General features: G+C 34.4%; 4 protein-coding genes across 11 annotated transcripts in view; 2 read left to right on the forward strand and 2 right to left on the reverse strand.

Annotated features, from left to right (window-relative positions):
* Positions 1-463, reverse strand: part of LOC126751624 (dynein axonemal heavy chain 5) — a 34,721-nt gene extending 34,258 nt beyond the window's left edge. The window contains 1 exon segment of the mRNA XM_050462027.1: positions 207-463. Within this exon segment, the coding sequence (XP_050317984.1) occupies positions 207-311 (105 nt within the window). The 5' untranslated portion in view covers positions 312-463.
* A 3,615-nt stretch (positions 464-4,078) lies between these two features.
* Positions 4,079-7,017, forward strand: LOC126751803 (coiled-coil domain-containing protein 149). Of its 3 annotated transcripts, XM_050462339.1 has the most exons (8): positions 4,079-4,163; positions 4,240-4,371; positions 4,460-4,894; positions 4,950-5,093; positions 5,157-5,264; positions 5,380-5,464; positions 5,595-5,733; positions 6,089-7,017. In XM_050462339.1, exons 2-8 carry the CDS (start codon positions 4,249-4,251, stop codon positions 6,807-6,809), a joined length of 1,755 nt encoding a protein of 584 aa, XP_050318296.1. In that variant the 5' UTR covers positions 4,079-4,163; positions 4,240-4,248; the 3' UTR covers positions 6,810-7,017. The 3 variants fall into 3 exon arrangements, with proteins under 3 accessions (XP_050318296.1, XP_050318297.1, XP_050318298.1); XM_050462340.1 differs by lacking the exon at positions 4,079-4,163 and having other exon boundaries at positions 4,176-4,335; XM_050462341.1 differs by lacking the exon at positions 4,079-4,163 and having other exon boundaries at positions 4,322-4,395.
* Positions 7,018-7,326: 309 nt separating this feature from the next.
* On the reverse strand, positions 7,327-16,679 carry LOC126751804 (protein Lilipod). 6 transcript variants are annotated; one of them, XM_050462347.1, is made up of 9 exons: positions 16,515-16,679; positions 15,899-16,179; positions 11,467-11,591; positions 11,143-11,282; positions 10,848-11,078; positions 10,669-10,737; positions 8,888-9,393; positions 8,568-8,799; positions 7,327-8,510 (listed from the first exon to the last, which is right to left on the reverse strand). In XM_050462347.1, the coding sequence occupies exons 2-9, from the start codon at positions 15,968-15,970 to the stop codon at positions 8,302-8,304; spliced, it is 1,584 nt and encodes a 527-aa protein (XP_050318304.1). In that variant the 5' UTR covers positions 15,971-16,179; positions 16,515-16,679; the 3' UTR covers positions 7,327-8,301. The 6 variants fall into 6 exon arrangements, with proteins under 6 accessions (XP_050318304.1, XP_050318303.1, XP_050318302.1 ...); XM_050462346.1 differs by having other exon boundaries at positions 15,899-16,197; XM_050462345.1 differs by having other exon boundaries at positions 16,493-16,679.
* Positions 9,392-10,863, forward strand: LOC126751805 (tetratricopeptide repeat protein 12). Its single transcript, XM_050462349.1, has 4 exons — positions 9,392-9,780; positions 9,843-10,052; positions 10,129-10,251; positions 10,338-10,863. The coding sequence occupies exons 1-4, from the start codon at positions 9,650-9,652 to the stop codon at positions 10,552-10,554; spliced, it is 681 nt and encodes a 226-aa protein (XP_050318306.1). The 5' UTR covers positions 9,392-9,649; the 3' UTR covers positions 10,555-10,863.
* Positions 16,680-16,965: the final 286 nt, after the last annotated feature.

Raw genomic sequence — 16,965 nt, forward strand, 5'->3', positions numbered from 1 at the left:
ACATTAAAAAACATGCTGCCAAATTACATAATACTTGAATAATAGTATAGTATATTCCTGGACCTGTGTGTGTGAGTACAACCAATGACACTACACGTATACATAACCTGTTATATCATTTAGAAATATATTATTATGAAAATATGTTGAAATTTAAATATTTTAATACAAATTCATAGTAGTATAATTAGATAGCAGGATTTCACCTGCAATGCATCGCCTCCTTCTTCCTCGTCCTCGGAGCTGCTGTCGCCTCGTATTGCTGCCGCATGCTGGGCGAACTGCGCCCGAGTGTTTTTATGTACAAACATTGTCTTCACACTGCGATTTACATTTAACACAAAAACGTGCACAAAAATCAAAATTTAAAGCAAGCAATTAACAGATTTCACACACAAAAATTGTCTCAATCATTTAGATAGTTACTGTATTCAACGTATTATGAGTGACGATTGAATCGACAATGCCTATCGGTTTCAAATAAACATTTGCAGATACTGCATAGATATTTGGAATGCATCGATCAAACAAGCCTGATTCCATAGGAATTCTAACTGAAATCTCCTCGCCCTGCTGGAAATTTCAATGGCAAAGGATACTCGATTTATTGTGTTGGGTATATTTTCAAAAATACCTATAGTACTTATATAATATTTATATATGTAATAAATGGTATATTGACTTTACACGTAATATTTAGTATAATGCACAATGGCTTAATATTATATAAGAATCTGATGTATAAAGTCTAAATAAAACTAAATTTTAAATGCTATTTACATATGTATGTATATACTTGTTTATATCGGTGTACTGGAGACTCAAGAGTTGAAATCTTGAAAAACCAAAAAAGTTAACTCCGGTTGCGCCTAAGTTATAATACCCTTCACAGGTGCGTTTCTGTGTATTACTAATTCTGAAAACATGGAGGACAAATGATTTGCATCTAACGGAAAACTTTTTGCCAGTACAGCCACCTTGTTTGATACAACCTTAAAGGGAATTAAGGTTATTTACATAATCAGAAAAAATATTTGTTCTGAGGACCTTCATCTGACCTACAAATAAGAAATACACCATACATACTTTTTTTTGATGGACTAGTTTGGATAGCAAATGTATGAAGATTCAGATCAATATATCAAATATTAAGGAACTAGTTGACGTACATACGTATGTATATAGAGACGGACATGGTCAAATCGACTCAGCCCGCTATGTTGCTCGTTTATATATGCACACTCTTTATAGGTCTCCGAAGCTTCCTTCTTCGTGGCAAGCTTACAGGCTATATGTATGTATGTATATTCAGCGTATAATTAAGTTATTACATTGCCATCGTAAAATAGTTCCTTAAAAAAGTATCATTGTCTGTACTGTAAACTTTGGTACGTTAATCACTGTTTACGTATATATTATAAATAAATATATATATATACATATATGTGAGAATCTTCTTCTTCTTCTTAATTGGCGTAGACACCGCTTACGCGATTATAGCCGAGTTAACAACAGCGCGCCAGTCGTTTCTTTTTTTCGCTACGTGGCGCCAATTGGATATTCCAAGCGAAGCCAGGTCCTTCTCCGCTTGGTCCTTCCAACGGAGTGGGGGTCTTTCTCTTCCTCTTCTTCCCCGGCGGGTACAGCGTCGAATACTTTCAGAGCTGGAGTGTTTTCGTCCATTCGGACAACATGACCTAGCCAGCGTAGCCGCTGTCTTTTAATTCGCTAAACTATTTCAATGTCGTCGAATATCTCGTACAGCTCGGCTATCATCGGCATACGCCGGCAGCTGTACACTCTTATAGAAGATGGTACCTTCTCTATTTAGTTCTGCAGCTCGAACTATTTTCTCCAGAAGCAGGTTGAAGAAGTCGCACGATAGGGAGTCGCCTTGTCTGAAACCTCGTTTGGTATCGAACGGCTCGGAGAGGTCCTTCCCGATCCTGACGGAGCTTTTCGTGTTGCTCAAGGTCAGTTTACACAGCCATATTTGTTTTGCGGGGACACCAAATTCAGACATCGCGGAATAAAGGCAGCTCCTTTTCGTGCTGTCGAAAGCAGCTTTGAAATCGACGAAGAGATGGTGTGTGTCGATTCTCCTTTCACGGGTCTTTTCCAAAATTTGGCGCATGGTGAATATCTGGTCAGTTGTTGATTTTCCAGGTCTAAAGCCACACTGATAAGGTCCAATCAGTTTGTTGACGGTGGGCTTTAGTCTTTCACACGGTACGCTCGATAGAACCTTATATGCGATGTTGAGGAGGCTAATCCCACGGTAGTTGGCGCAGATTGTGGGGTCTCCTTTTTTATGGATTGGGCATAGCACACTTAAATTCCAATCGTTGGGTATGCTTTCGTCCGACCATATTTTACAAAGAAGCTAATGCATGCTCCTTATCAGTTCTTCGCCGGCCGGCAATCCGTCGGCCCCTGCCGCTTTGTTGTTCTTCAGGCGGGCAATTGCTATTCGAACTTCTTCATGGTCGGGCAATGGAACGCCTGCTCCATCGTTATCGATTGGGGAATCGGGTTCGTCTTCTCCTGGCGTTGTACTTTCACTGCCATTCAGCAGGCTGGAGAAGTGTTGCCTCCATAATTTAAGTATGCTCTGGGCATCGGTGACTAGATCACCTTTGGGGGTTCTACAAGAGTATGCTCCGGTTTTGAAACTTTCTGTAAGCCGCCGCATTTTTTCGTATGTGAGAATAAGATATTCAAATTCAGATAGATTATTTTCCAATAATAATGTGGGGAATGAAGTCATGTGTAGAAGTTCACGCAGGTGAGGAAAGTTCTCTGATAGCCATTCACTTGGGAGCGGCCAGAAACGATTATTTTACATAAATGGCTCAAGCAACTTCCGACTTCCGGTCTTAGATCAAGTATCCTCTGGGTAACCAAAGAACATCCGTTTGAAGGCGAGGTAAAGTGAGAAGGCGAACCAGCTCACCTCAGGGTGGTGCGCTGGGCTTGGGACCCGTGACATAAAAAACACCCGCAATGAAAAGTAAACAACAGTCTCGGAAGAAAGCCGTCAGGGGAAGGACAAGGTGAAGAAGGACCTGACTTCGCTTGGAATCTCCAATTGGCGCCACATTGCAAAAAGAAGAAACGAATGGCGCGCGGTTGTTTATTCGGCTATAACCGCGTAAGCGGTGTCTACGCCAGTAATGAAGAACAATGTGCTTTTTTGTCAAAAATGGGTAAAATCGGGTTACCTATAATTTATACATGTATCTTTATACTATATATAATCCATTTATCGAAAATCAGGATTTTACAGCTTCCGGTTGACTTTGTAACGTATATATCATTCGATATGTGATTTATCTCAGAGATCTTGTTTATCTTTTCTGTATGTCGTGATGCCAAAAATATAAAAAAATTTCAATTTTTATATAAACAATAAACATAATATGGTTTAGCGCTGAGTATGAAATCCTTAATATAATTATTTCCGATACTCTAGTTGAGTTTTGCCATCGATCCTTCACTAGAACTCAAAGCTCGCAATTATTAAGTTTTTATTTAATAACAAAGTCATCAGTAACAGTATTATTAAGATGTATTCACTGTACTCCGTAAAAAGAGACAGTAATTTGCCACTGCCGCGTTTATTTAGAGTTTGTAGATACTGTCAAACATATTATCAAATTCTTCCCTTCATTTATTTCGTACTCCCATAAAATTTTCCTCGCTCTGCATGACAATTCATTCCAGGGATTAATTTCTGATTCGCTATCTAATAAAAATAGCGACTGTTGCATGTCAAAGCATAAAAAGATGAGAGTTGCCTAAAATTTGCTTCGCCTTGCTTTGTTTCACTTTGACGTAAATGTACTCAAACAAAAGAATACATGCATATTTTCGAGAAAATATTTTATCTGGCAATGCTATTTGATAGCATTTGCTAAATAATTTCATTATCACTGCCGAAATTAAATTATAAATGTTACTTTTACACATTTAGTTTATACATTATTTCAATCAGTTCTTGTTTTTGTACTTAAAAAATTATATACACAATTATAATAATGATAATAATCAAAAATAATAGATCTGAATTAGTGAGCATTTTGGTAAAAATGTATCTTAAAATAAATATCTTAATACTGGCAGCACATTTTGAGATAAGGTTCAAATGTCATTGCTACTTTTAGGTAAAATTTTCAACTTGTTCATTAATCTGACATATCTCTTATAAGTATTTAATTGTTTATTAATATTTCATTTAAGTTACAAAAGATGTTGATGGGAGAGGAAATACATTCACATAATCATTTGGATCCGGTTGATTTTAATATGATTACCGAGCATATGGGAGACTTCAACGTAAATGAAGAAATTGATTTGTTTCACATCGAATTGGCATGTTGATTTTGCCTGCTTACTGTTATGCCACTTCTCTATTTTCTATACACAGTTGGTGATAATGCATATTAACGTTTTTTTACAGACATCTGCATTACATAGAAAGCTGATGAGCAAGGTGGAAGCTCTACGTATTATACGCAAAGAATTGGAGCAATTTCGGACAGAACGTGACCAATTCAAATTGATGGCAGAAACGTTGCAACTAAGGTATTCTGCCTTAACGCGCAACAATGGGTACAATGGGTGCGTCGGTATAGACGGTAATAAATCTAGTGTTGCGTCAATATTACATGAAACCCGCGAACGAAATATAAAACTAACCACCGAAGTAGAATCTCTGAAACAAAAACTAAACGAACTGCGTGGTGATATTGAACTTCTTAGATCATCCAGCAAAGAAGGAAATTGTGAAAAAACACAAATGGACATGGCTGACGATACTAATAATAGCGATGCTCTTCAATGGAAGAAAGAACGATCAAGTTTTATCTACCATTTGGAGAACTTAAAAAAAAAGGTTTTAAAATATTATTCTTCACTTAATCCATCTTCAATTAGAGATTTGGTTTTAGAATTTGCAACTAGCCTTTGATTTAAAAACTTTGATTGATGAGAAAGAAGATATCGTATCTGAACGAGATGCTTACAAATGTAAGGCTCATCGGTTAAACCATGCGTTGTTAAATGCACTGAACGCGAACAAAGCGCATCCACAGGTAGAATATATAAATCTTATAACTTGTGAAATACTACAATCCAATATTTTATTTATAACATAGTTCCTTGATATTGATGGCATATTACTGGAAAATAAGTACCTGCATGAACGTTTAAAAAACTTTGAAAGCGAACTTGATATAACTAAACAATCGTTAACCAAATACAAGGTAAAAATAAACGACAAAATATTGATTAATTTACAGACACAAATTTCCGGTGAATATAAAAACATTGTTTCACTAAAGAACTAATGTTAAATTTAACTTATTTCATGCTTCAAAGACTATGTTGGAAACGAAGCGTAAGAAGGGTATAGTTAAACTAGGTTCTAGTGCAAATGATGAAAGTATTTTATCTCATAAACAAGGTAAAACATTAGTATGTTTGTCAAACCATTGATGTTGTGTAAAGTTTAATGTAATTCATTTTTTTTTAATAGAAATCGTATATTTCAATATATTTAGCTAAATTTGATACCCAATTCTTCATGTTTATAGTTAAAACAATGCTTGAGAATGGTGTGGACTTGCCCACAAAAACCGAAACAATTCAAGACTTAAAATCTCTTTGTTTGGCTCTACTGGATAATTTAAACGATAAACATATTGCCTTAAACCATCAGAAAAAAACCAACAAGTAAGAACAGATGCTGATGTCACTTATTAAAACATATTATTCCCTTTTTAGCATTCGAAAATTATTTTTTATTAATAAATATATATTTTTTTAAGCTAGCAATATTATTCATTAAAACTCATTTAGTAATTGAACAAAGTTTGTAGAATAATTGTTAAATCAAATTTTTACGGGGATTAACAAAGCAGCTTAGAAACTTTTTACTTTAATTTAACTAATTAATGAGCCCCCTAAAAACAAAATATTGCAGTATTCCATTCGCTATTGTGATGTGGGAGAAATTATGCGGAATTTGTTCATCATTATAGTGCGGTTTGTTTCTAATTCAATCATTTTATATAATATACCCTCATAGAATTCTTGCGGCAAAAATTGCTGAATTGGACCAACGCATTCAGTGCTTATCGGGCATTGAAACTACAACTGGAACAACATCATCTTACATTAGTGAATACTCACCTACTCAGTTATTGCTGCAACACTACAGCGCTTCATCTGTGGACTCGAGTGACATATTAGAAACAGACACAGTAACACCAACTACAGCTAATCCGAAATATTCAGTAATCCTTAAATTAAACGATACTGAAACTTTGACAACTGAAAATGAAGATTCAAAAACGTCTCGTTTGGGTATATCAGAAGACTGCGTAGACTCTCTATCAACAGAATCTGGCCGGAGTATATTATCTTCAGAGTACGGCGGTTTCGCAGAAGCTTTAGGTATACGTAGTCTCAACGAATTCTCCAGAGCTGCCATAGATGCGTACAAGACACCATCTACCACCACAGAATCGGGAGATAACTCAAGCACAAAATACAATTCAAATTCTCAGTCACATCACATAGACAGAGATATCGCTAGAGAAAGGTATAACGATTTAAAAGACTTACCACCAGAGCTGGCTGCAATGGTACAGCAAGCACTCCATGAATTAGATATGCGTGATTTTGATGAAATGGTGAACGTAAATGTAAGTGACTATGACAGAGCAGTTAATGCAAAAGTATTCCCAAATATTGCCACTTCATATGCAGTTGACAAAAGAGAAGAAAAATCACAAACAGAAGTTTAAAAGGATTTTTCTGCCATTAAATTTGAAAATAGGAAAATTTTATCCGAAAGTTCTTTTTTAAAGCATCGGCTAGTACAATACAAAAAGTGTACTTTAATAATTATAGAATTACACAGAGACAAAACAACAATTATAATTAAAATATAATAGATTTGTATGTATGTATATATACACATCTACAATAAATAAAGAAACAAATTCTTGTCAATTTTATCTTATTTATTTCTTATCAGATATTTGACCCTTTTCTATAGATCCACCTAACATGGTACAATCACAGAATAAAATGGGTAACTTTTTGGAATAGTTGCAAATGACTATGCAAATGGTGACATATATTTTTTAGAATACAAATATCGAGTTCAACCTCTTCCGTATTACCATACAACAAATGCATGATTTTCATATTGCAAAAAGTTATTTAGGACGCAGCATGGCTTTTGGGAAGAGAATGGTTCTACTTATCAATAATTATAACGATAGTGTATAACTATTATACAAATATTAACACACGTGGTTAGTTCTGAGTATGTCATTTTTATTAAGCACGTAAATATAGTGTATTTTTTATCACATAATTTAACGTGGTTTTTCAATCAAGTCTTATTCGATTTTAAATACATATTTAACGTGTGATCAATCATGAAACTCTAATTTCGACAAAATTATTTACATACATATGTATTATAAAACTGACAGTGACTTAGTGAATAGCGGGCATTCCAGAAATAAACCAAAACCCTAAATTAATCCATTGATTGAATGATTATGGCCGCGCACTAGAAATGTGTATGTATACATAGATACACAAATATATACTTATAGTTTTCATATTATGTATGTAGTGGCTGTATAAATAAAAAAATATTTACATTTTCCAACTAAATAAATTATTTGACTAGCTTTTCTCTATTAAGATTGTTTATAATTTCAAATGTTACGTGTCACGCACTTTAGGACATTTTATACTTTCTTTAACATGTCCATTTTAAATACAACCAATTTCATTCCCAAATTATACATAATAATTTATTTAATAGAAACTTATACACACCCGTTTGGTGGTATACAATATTCACACCCCGCATAATTTCGGAATTAAGTTTAAATAATTTTCAAATAATAACGATTATTCGTCTGTGCATCGAAATCGTTTTAAAATAATATAGAATATAGTAATTGTCATATCAGTAAAAAAACTTCTTTGCTGAATTACAGTTTTACACCTTAGGCGTTATTTCCTAATAATTTAACTCTCCTTTCACTCTTCACATAATATTCGTATGGTAATTGAATGAAAATATATAAAAGGAATAATATTATGATGGTAGAAATGAACAGAAATTATTGTAAATAAATTGTAAGCTCTGAAACAAAAGTTTATCACGTCTTCTGCTTAGTTAGTAACAACGACACAAAACCTCTACAAAATCTAAATAAAAGTAATTTATTTCAAGGGCAGAGATTTTATGCCGTCTCCTTCAGATGCATATCAATTGATAAATGACATATAATTAGTGAAGAGTACATAGTTCTCTACTAACCGCGCACACAATTCCTGACGCACAGCTGCTGTAAATTTATTCACCAAGCAGAGCGCTGTCGTGGTGCCAAAGACTAAATTATAAAGTAAAACAATTTGAAAATTGCCTAACCACTCGATAGCACCAAAATCCCCCAATAGATCGAAATTTGTAATGCCTGAAATAAAAATATATAATTAATAAACTTTTATATATAAAGACGTTTGTAACTCACCAATAATTCTACTGAGCAGCGGCAGTGCTGAACTTAATATTAAAACTAGCGCACAATTAAGTATTAGTTGTGCGAGAGAAGTCTTTCGTTTTTGTGGACAAACATTGCGCATAAAAGGCATGGTATAAAAGCCAACAACAGAAGTCGCACCTAAATAGAAAATTAAACACACTTCTAAACCTGCTCCAAAGGGTCCCATCTTCGATAGCGAAGTGATGCCAAGCGTAAATTGCTGAATTAAGGTAAAAGAAAGACGATGTTAAGCATTAATTTTTCTCATCTCGTCAAATATTAATACTTAGTAACAAGAAAAAACTCACCCGAGTGCTTAGCGGTAATGCTTTGATTCCAATTAGCAACTCTAATGTATTTTGGACTACCAGCAAAACAGTTATACCGGTGAAAAAGAGCAACAACAACATTGCCAGAGGATAAACGAAATTTCGTTGAAACGCCGATGACTTGCGTAATTTCTCCAACTCTCTACTTTCAGACTCCAATTCTCTCAGTCTTTGTTTGAGCTTCTGTTGCTCGGTTTGGTGATTTTCCAAAGGTTTTCGTTGATAAAGATGCCCCAACGACGTATGAGGATAATATCCACCAACATTTGTATAACCACTGCTATAATCGTTGTGTAAACTGCCGGCGCCGCCGTTGCTGCTGATACTAATATTTAGTAGTTCAATGTTCGCAATTTTGCGCTTTAAACTGGCGATTTCCATGTAAAACACTTGGTATTCTTCATTTACGTCGCGAAGTAAATGTGGCTTCACAAGTACTTGTCCCACAACTCCAAAGAGGCGAACGAAACCAAGCGGTGTGCAAACTATTGAAATAATACAAAATTAATTGTGAAAGTATGCATTTAACATATGAAAAGACAGTACACTAAGTTTACACAACAATACTTCTCCACGTTTTCCATCGAAACAATTACCCTAGAAACCAGTGGCTGTGGTTGTACTTGCCAAACAAACAAAATAAATTTTAGTTTTAAAATAGCTCTCACAAAGGAGTTGATGACGAATAAATTTTATAGTTCATTTTAAAAATTATACACATCCATATGTAAGAAAATTAATATGGCGCAGGGAGATATGGATGAGGACTTTCTTAACTTTGAATCCAAAGTAAATCAGGTAATGAAACTTTTGGAGGATATGGCGGCCGCAAATAAATCCGATGCAGAAAGTGCTGCTAAAAAGCCAGAAACGTAAGATGACCAAAAAGGTATATGTCCAACAAACGTACAATCAGATATTTCACATTTTATAGAAAGTCCGAAATTAATCAGGATAATTTCATTGTCAATGTTCGTCAAGACCGCACAGTGCTCAATCGCAAAGCGGGTCAAAAAGACCCATCAGACACTGGAGGTCCACAACAAATGGACAAGTACACATTTATGCAGCAGATGGAGCAGGATGCCGCCGAAAGAACCAAGATTCGACAGGAACGTGAGCGTATTTCTCAAAACTTTCGCAGGTAAATGCGTTAAGTTTAAGTAAATGTATGATTTTGGAACTATTTATTTACGGGAAATATCTTTATCTCCACCAAGCATGGGCAACGATGCTTATCGTAAGCAGAACTATGAAAAGGCAATACAAATGTATACAAAAGCTATTGAACACGTTAAAGACAGTCCTATATTATACAACAACCGAGCACTATGCTATCTTAAGTAATTATATACTACATACACATATATATGTATATGTATATACACATTTTTGTTATAATATCTTAACCACATTATGTACGATATAGGTTGAGAAACTCTAAACGGGCAATTATTGATGCTGATTACGTAATTAATAAATTGGACGAGAAGAATTTGCGGTCGTGGTTGTACAGAGCAGCTGCTTATCTGAGATTGGGTGATGAAAAAAATTACGAGAACAGCATTAAATTCGCAAAGAAAAATAATACTAAAGAAATCAGCTATATAACTGCATTTCAAGAAAAACTCAGAACTGATTTCTAAATACATACTTATGTATATTAGATTTTATTATTTTCAACATTTCAGCCAAATATACATATTTACATACATATGTATGTAAAACTCTTTGTACCTTCATATTTTCATGATACTTACCGAGTAATAATAGCACTCCCAAAAATGATACACACGAATATAAAAATGGTAAATGCACACTGCCTAAATCTGAAAGTATTCCAAAAAACATTTCAAAGTTTTACAATGAATCTCGCTCCATTTGACAATATGCTGACAGTTAATTTTTTTGTATACTTGATTGTCAATAATAAACATACTTAGCAGTGATAAAAATCCGATTCTATCTGGATCCATAACAGCAGAGAGTACATAAGTAATGCCTAAAACCACCGTGGCTAAGAGGCTAAATACTGTAAATGTTTCATAAGCGCGCGCAATTATACCCTTTTTATGCCCAACGAAACCAGTAGATTCCGTAAAGAGATACGCAAATGGCAAAAATACAAATAAGGAGAGATTGGAAAATAAAAATATATGATTCCAAAGACCTGCAATTATAGTGACTATAGTTATCTAAACAACTACAACTAGGCAAATAAACTAATTAATTACCTTGTATCAAAGAACTATTGAGCCATTTTACATAATAGCTGTTAGGGTACAGCAACAGAACCTCATTGCTTGCTATTGAAATCGGGAGCAGAAGGGCGGCGCCAACAGCGATCGCCATAGAAAATGTACACAGCCAAGAGCTATAAGCAATCAAACCAAACAAAGTATGAAATATGACACAAATGTATATATGTATGTACATACATACATACTATGTTCGACAGCTTATTATAGAAAATACATTTATTTAAAAAGTGTTTAACAAAAAGCTATAGAATTATGGTTATTTGTTATCATTTGTACATATGTATATGCATTACATACCTTATACGATAGACGAGCACTTCATCTTCATCCGTGGAAAACAGATCTTCACGATCTTTCCGGCGAAAGCGCGTTATCAGTGCATAGGAGGCAAGATACAGCAACATTAAAAGCAGTAGAAATATCTACGAAGAATAAAATAAATTTTATTAAATTTTGAGTTGTTAATGGAAAGCGAATAAAACTAAAGATGTTATTATAAAAAATGTATGCATACATATGTACTTATATAGAATATGTACATATATATAATAAATTAACCTATCTTAATCACAAAATCTATTCCTAGCAATAGTATATTTGTGTATCGAAAATAGTGTGAATCGGGTCAATACCTTTCGGAGCCCCCATATAACTATATAACAATTTTCGTACTTCCAGCTGACGTTATGCTGCATATATCGGCCAATATTTGAGTTATCTCAATGAAAATTACAGAACATGTTTTACTCATACCAGTTTATCTTTGTGCCTAAAATAGATACAATTGAAATTAGCTGCCATATAACTACAAGGTGCATTCCAAAGTAAACTTTTTGAATCTAGCGCCCCTGGTGGCACCATCTATACTTATGTCGACTGGTGCGTTAGAATCTTCTATTTTTATCGATTGTCCAGTGAGAATTTCATGACATTTCATCGTTTGGAAGTGAAGTTATTGCGTTTTAAGTGTCAGTATGTTTGTGTTATCGGTGGGAAAATGAGCTTCGAACAAAGAGCCAACTTTAAATTTTGTTTTAATTGATGAAACAAGTTTATGGCGATGATTGCCTATCCCGTAGCAGAGTGCATGAGTGGTTTCAACGTTTTCAGTTTGGTCGAGAGGACATAAATGACGATCAACATGTAGGCCAATCAAAATCCGTGATCACCGGAAATTCCATCGAAACTGTGCGTGAATTCATCAAAAATCAGCTGAAATCATCATTGAAATTCATGGAAATGGAATAGAACATCTCCAAAACATCGATTTCTCGCAATTTGACCGAACATTTGGGCTTACGAAAGGTGTGTGCACGGTTTGTTCCGCACAAATTGACTGACGACCAAAAATTGCTCAGAATCCAACATTCGAAGGACGATTATTTGACCAAAAATCACATTGTAACCATTAACCACTCCCCGTATTCACCTAATATGGCACCGTGCAACTTCTTCCTTTTCGGAAAAATGCATTGGCCCATGAAAGGAAAGCGTTATGCAGACGTAGAGGCCATTCAAAAGACTTGCACCGGCATACTGGCGCCCATACCGGCCAACGAGCTAAAACACTCGTTCAAAATGCTTTTGGACCATGCAAAAAGCTGTATTAAAGCAGAAGGAGACTATTTTGAATAAAATAAATTGATTTTGCCGAAAAACGATTTGTTCTGTTTTTACTTTGGAACGCACCTTGTAATATCAGGATTTTCGAACATTCGGCTGCTCCATATGATTGATGATTGTGTGTGAGGTAAATTTAACCCCAGGAACATTTTTTTACTATGTGGCGTAATAATAGTTAATGGATAAAATAGGGTCGAGTATAACCCAACTCCCATATACTACATGTATATTGAGTTATATGTATATAGTATATGTATGTATAAGTTTTTTTGGATTTCGATCCTCTGGTTGACGTTTTACACCTTAAGGTGTTTCCCTGCGAGAATATAAAGTGTTCGGTTGCACCCGAACTTAGTTCTTTCTTACTTGTTTTTAAACCCTGAACAGGGTACATTAAGTTTGTCAAGAAGTTTGTAACACCCAGAAGGAAGCGTCGGAGACCCTATACAGTATATATATAAATGATTAGTATGTTGAGCTGAGTCGATTTAGCCATGTCCGTCTGTCTGTCGGTCCGTCTGTCTGTATATATACGAACTAGTTCCTCAGTTTTTAAGATATCGTTTTGAAATTTTGCAAACGTCATTTTATCTTCAAGAAGCTGCTCATTTGTCGGAACTGCCAATATCGGACGACTATAACATCTAGCTGCCATACAAACTGAACGATCGGAATCAAGTTCTTGTATGGAAAACTTTTGCATTTGACAATGTATCTTCACAAAAGTTGGCACAGGTTATTTTCTAGGGCAACAATGTAATCTCCGAAGAAATTGTTCATATCGGTAAACTATAGCATATAGCTGCCATACAAACTGAACGATCGGAAAAAAGTTCTTGCATGGAAAACTTTTGCATTTGACAAGATATATTCACGCAATTTGGTATAGATTTTTTTCTAAGGCAACAATGTAATCTCCGAAGAAATTGTTCACATCGGTAAACTATAGCATATAGCTGCCATACAAACTGAACGATCGGAAAAAAGTTCTTGTATGGAAGACTTTTGCATTTGACAAGATATATTCACGCAATTTGGTATAGATTTTTTTTCTAAGGCAACAATGTAATCTCCGAAGAAATTGTTCAGATCGGCTTACTATAGCATATAGCTGCCGTACAAATCAAACGATCGGAATGAAGGTCTTGTATGGAAAACTTTCGCATTTGACGTGGTATCTTCACGAAATTTGACATGGATTACTCCGAAAAAATTGTTCAGATCGGATTACTATAGCATATAGCTTCTATATAAACTGAACACATAGTTACTAAAAGAAATGCATCTGTGAAGGGTATATTAGCTTCGGTGCAGCCGAAGTTAAGGTTTATTCTTATTTTTTTTTGTATGTTCAACTACTCAAATATATTGCATGTGCGTAAAGGAGAATTGGTCATTTATTGTTCAATAAATTCCACTGATAATGGAAACAATTGCGTTGATAAGTACAATATTCACACAGATAATTCAATCAATAAAGGAATGATGCATGGACTTTGCGATACCAATATAACAAGATATCAAATACACGACTATGCAAAATGTGCGAGGAAATTAAAATTTGATCAGATATCCAAATACCTTGAAAGTTTTTATTAACACCTAAAACTAATAGAGGCAGATTTGTGTAGGTGTATATTTAGCGAAATAATCAGGATGGTCAGACCAATGGACAATCTAATAACAATACCAAAAACCCAAATTCGGAGTAGTTAAAGAAATGAGTACTAGGACCTTATATCCCTCTGCGAATGGCAGGCACCTTATCGTTGTATTCGATAACGCTGTTATAGCCAAGTTAACAACAGCTCTCCAGTCGTTTCTTCTTTTCGCAAGGTGGTGCCAATTGGAGACTCCAAGCGAAGACAAGTCCTACTTCACCTGGTCTTTCTAACGGAGTAGAGGTCTTCCTCTTCCTCTGTTTCATCCGGGCGGGTACTGCGTCGGATACTTTCAGAGCTGGAGTGTTTGTGCGATCTAGCCAGCGTAACCGCTTTTAATTCGCTGAACAATATCAATGTTGTCGGGTATCTCATACAGCTCATCGTTCCATCGAATGCGATATTCGCCATGGACAACGCGCAAAGGACCATAAATGTTTCGCAGAACTTTTCTCTCGAAAACTCGTAGCGTCAACTCATCAGATGTTGGCACCATCCATAACTCTTCACCATATAGCAGGACAGGAATAATGAGTGACTTATAGAGTTTTGTTTTTGTTCGTCGAGAGGACTTTACTTCTCAATTGCCTACTTAGTCCGAAGTCCGAGTTATGCCGCTGGATTTGGGACGTGCAACGTAAAAAATGTATATTGGAACTTATCAATATGCTGGGGCTAAGTGGGTCGTTGTTACTTAAGATAGTGCACAGTAGGCATTAGGTCGCGGTGCAATTCTCTTATCTTATCTTATGGCCTTATATTTCCCATTCTACCACGGTGATAATACGTATATCCACCAAATTGGTACGCTTATATGTATAATACCATCTATTACTTTCATTTTGCAGAGATGTAAACACTTTATAATCATCAATGTCCGTCTTCTTAGGAAATTTCTCTAACTCCTGTTATAAGGAAATATTATATTTGGTAAGCCAGTGGAAAACCTCTTAGTCAGTATTGCATTTTTTTCAATTGATATATAATAATCAATCTATTATATTATTATTAAAGTGTCAAATTCTATAAATATTACAAAGCCTAAAGGGTAAACTTGTTTTATACCGTTGAAATAAATCTTTCCTTCAATTTTTTTATCAGTCGCCCTGATTCGACCCCTAGGATCACTAAAAAGAAAAATTCAAAGTAAATGAATACTTTGCTTCAACATACATATGTATGTTTACTAAAAAAACGATTAAATCGATTTATAATAAATTAACATTTATATGAAAATACAGCTAATTGTATGTATATTGAAAAGCATTGTACTATCTACACATCTACGTTGGCATGTATAATGTGTAACAAACTGTAATTTATATATTACTTTTTTGTAAATATTACTTAAATTTAGAACAAAAATAAAACAAAAAATATTCACTTAATTATTAGAATGCTCAAAAATAAAATGTTTAAATAAAAATATTTTCATAAATTCTTACAATATTTTCGCGAAGATTGTTATGAAAAATTTGTAATTTGATATCAGTTACTTCTTCCTCTTCCTCATCCATGTCTCCAAAAAGTTTCTTGAATTTTCCGTTTGAGGCAGCCAGAATGTTATAGTTGGTCCCTTTAAAATTGGCGCGTTGCAATTATAGTCCAAAACACAATTCTAGATAATAGTGTTACAATTATGCAGTTTCTTTCTACTGTGCACGTACTTTTTTTGTTTTGCACGGCACGCAATACGAAGTTATTTAGTGCCACAGTCATGTAATCTCTGAGAATGGGTAGATTCCTAGCAGTTAATTTTAATGTTATGTTTAAATCATACAGTTAAGAAGACAGACAAGAATTGGACTGTGTACCGTCACAGAGACCTTTTAACGCCAAATATATCACAACACAAAAAAGTGCAAATAATAAAAATAAAATTTTTAAATGCACTTCAATACACATTAATTATTCAATTTATTATATGTTTTTCCAATCGCAAATTTTTAATAGAAAAATTTTAAATAGATTGCCACAATATTATTATTATTGTTGCAAATGCAACCTCAGACTCTGCGTTAATTTGAGGCTTCTCATACTTTCCCCATTACAGAACCCGACCATTTTTTTAGTTCCACAGTTCGTAATTTAATCAATCAATTTGCTGTGGCACTTTTATGTACATTAATATTAACACACATTCACAAATTTCATAAATTTTGTTAACAAACAATTTTTCGACCAATTCCCACGTACAAAAATCCACAAACTTCAAGAAAACGATTCAGATAATAATAACAAAATCTTCAGTGTCAGGGTTGCAATTTTTAGATTTATTATTATAATCTGCGCGTGTAACTAATTAACCGGTTGATATGATGCATTCTTTTATTCATTACAATATTCTGTCCTCTGAATAATAAAAAAGAATTGTTTTTGCTTGTCTCTAATAGAGATTTTAATAAAAGTTCTGACGATCAGCAAAATATATAAAAATTACCAAATTTTAATTTTGAAATAATAAGATGATGGCGGATGAACTCTTACACAAGAGTTTCGGGTAGTTATGTCG

This window comes from Bactrocera neohumeralis, chromosome 2, assembly GCF_024586455.1.
Source record: "Bactrocera neohumeralis isolate Rockhampton chromosome 2, APGP_CSIRO_Bneo_wtdbg2-racon-allhic-juicebox.fasta_v2, whole genome shotgun sequence".
In the NCBI taxonomy this organism is placed as follows: Eukaryota; Metazoa; Arthropoda; class Insecta; order Diptera; family Tephritidae; genus Bactrocera; species Bactrocera neohumeralis.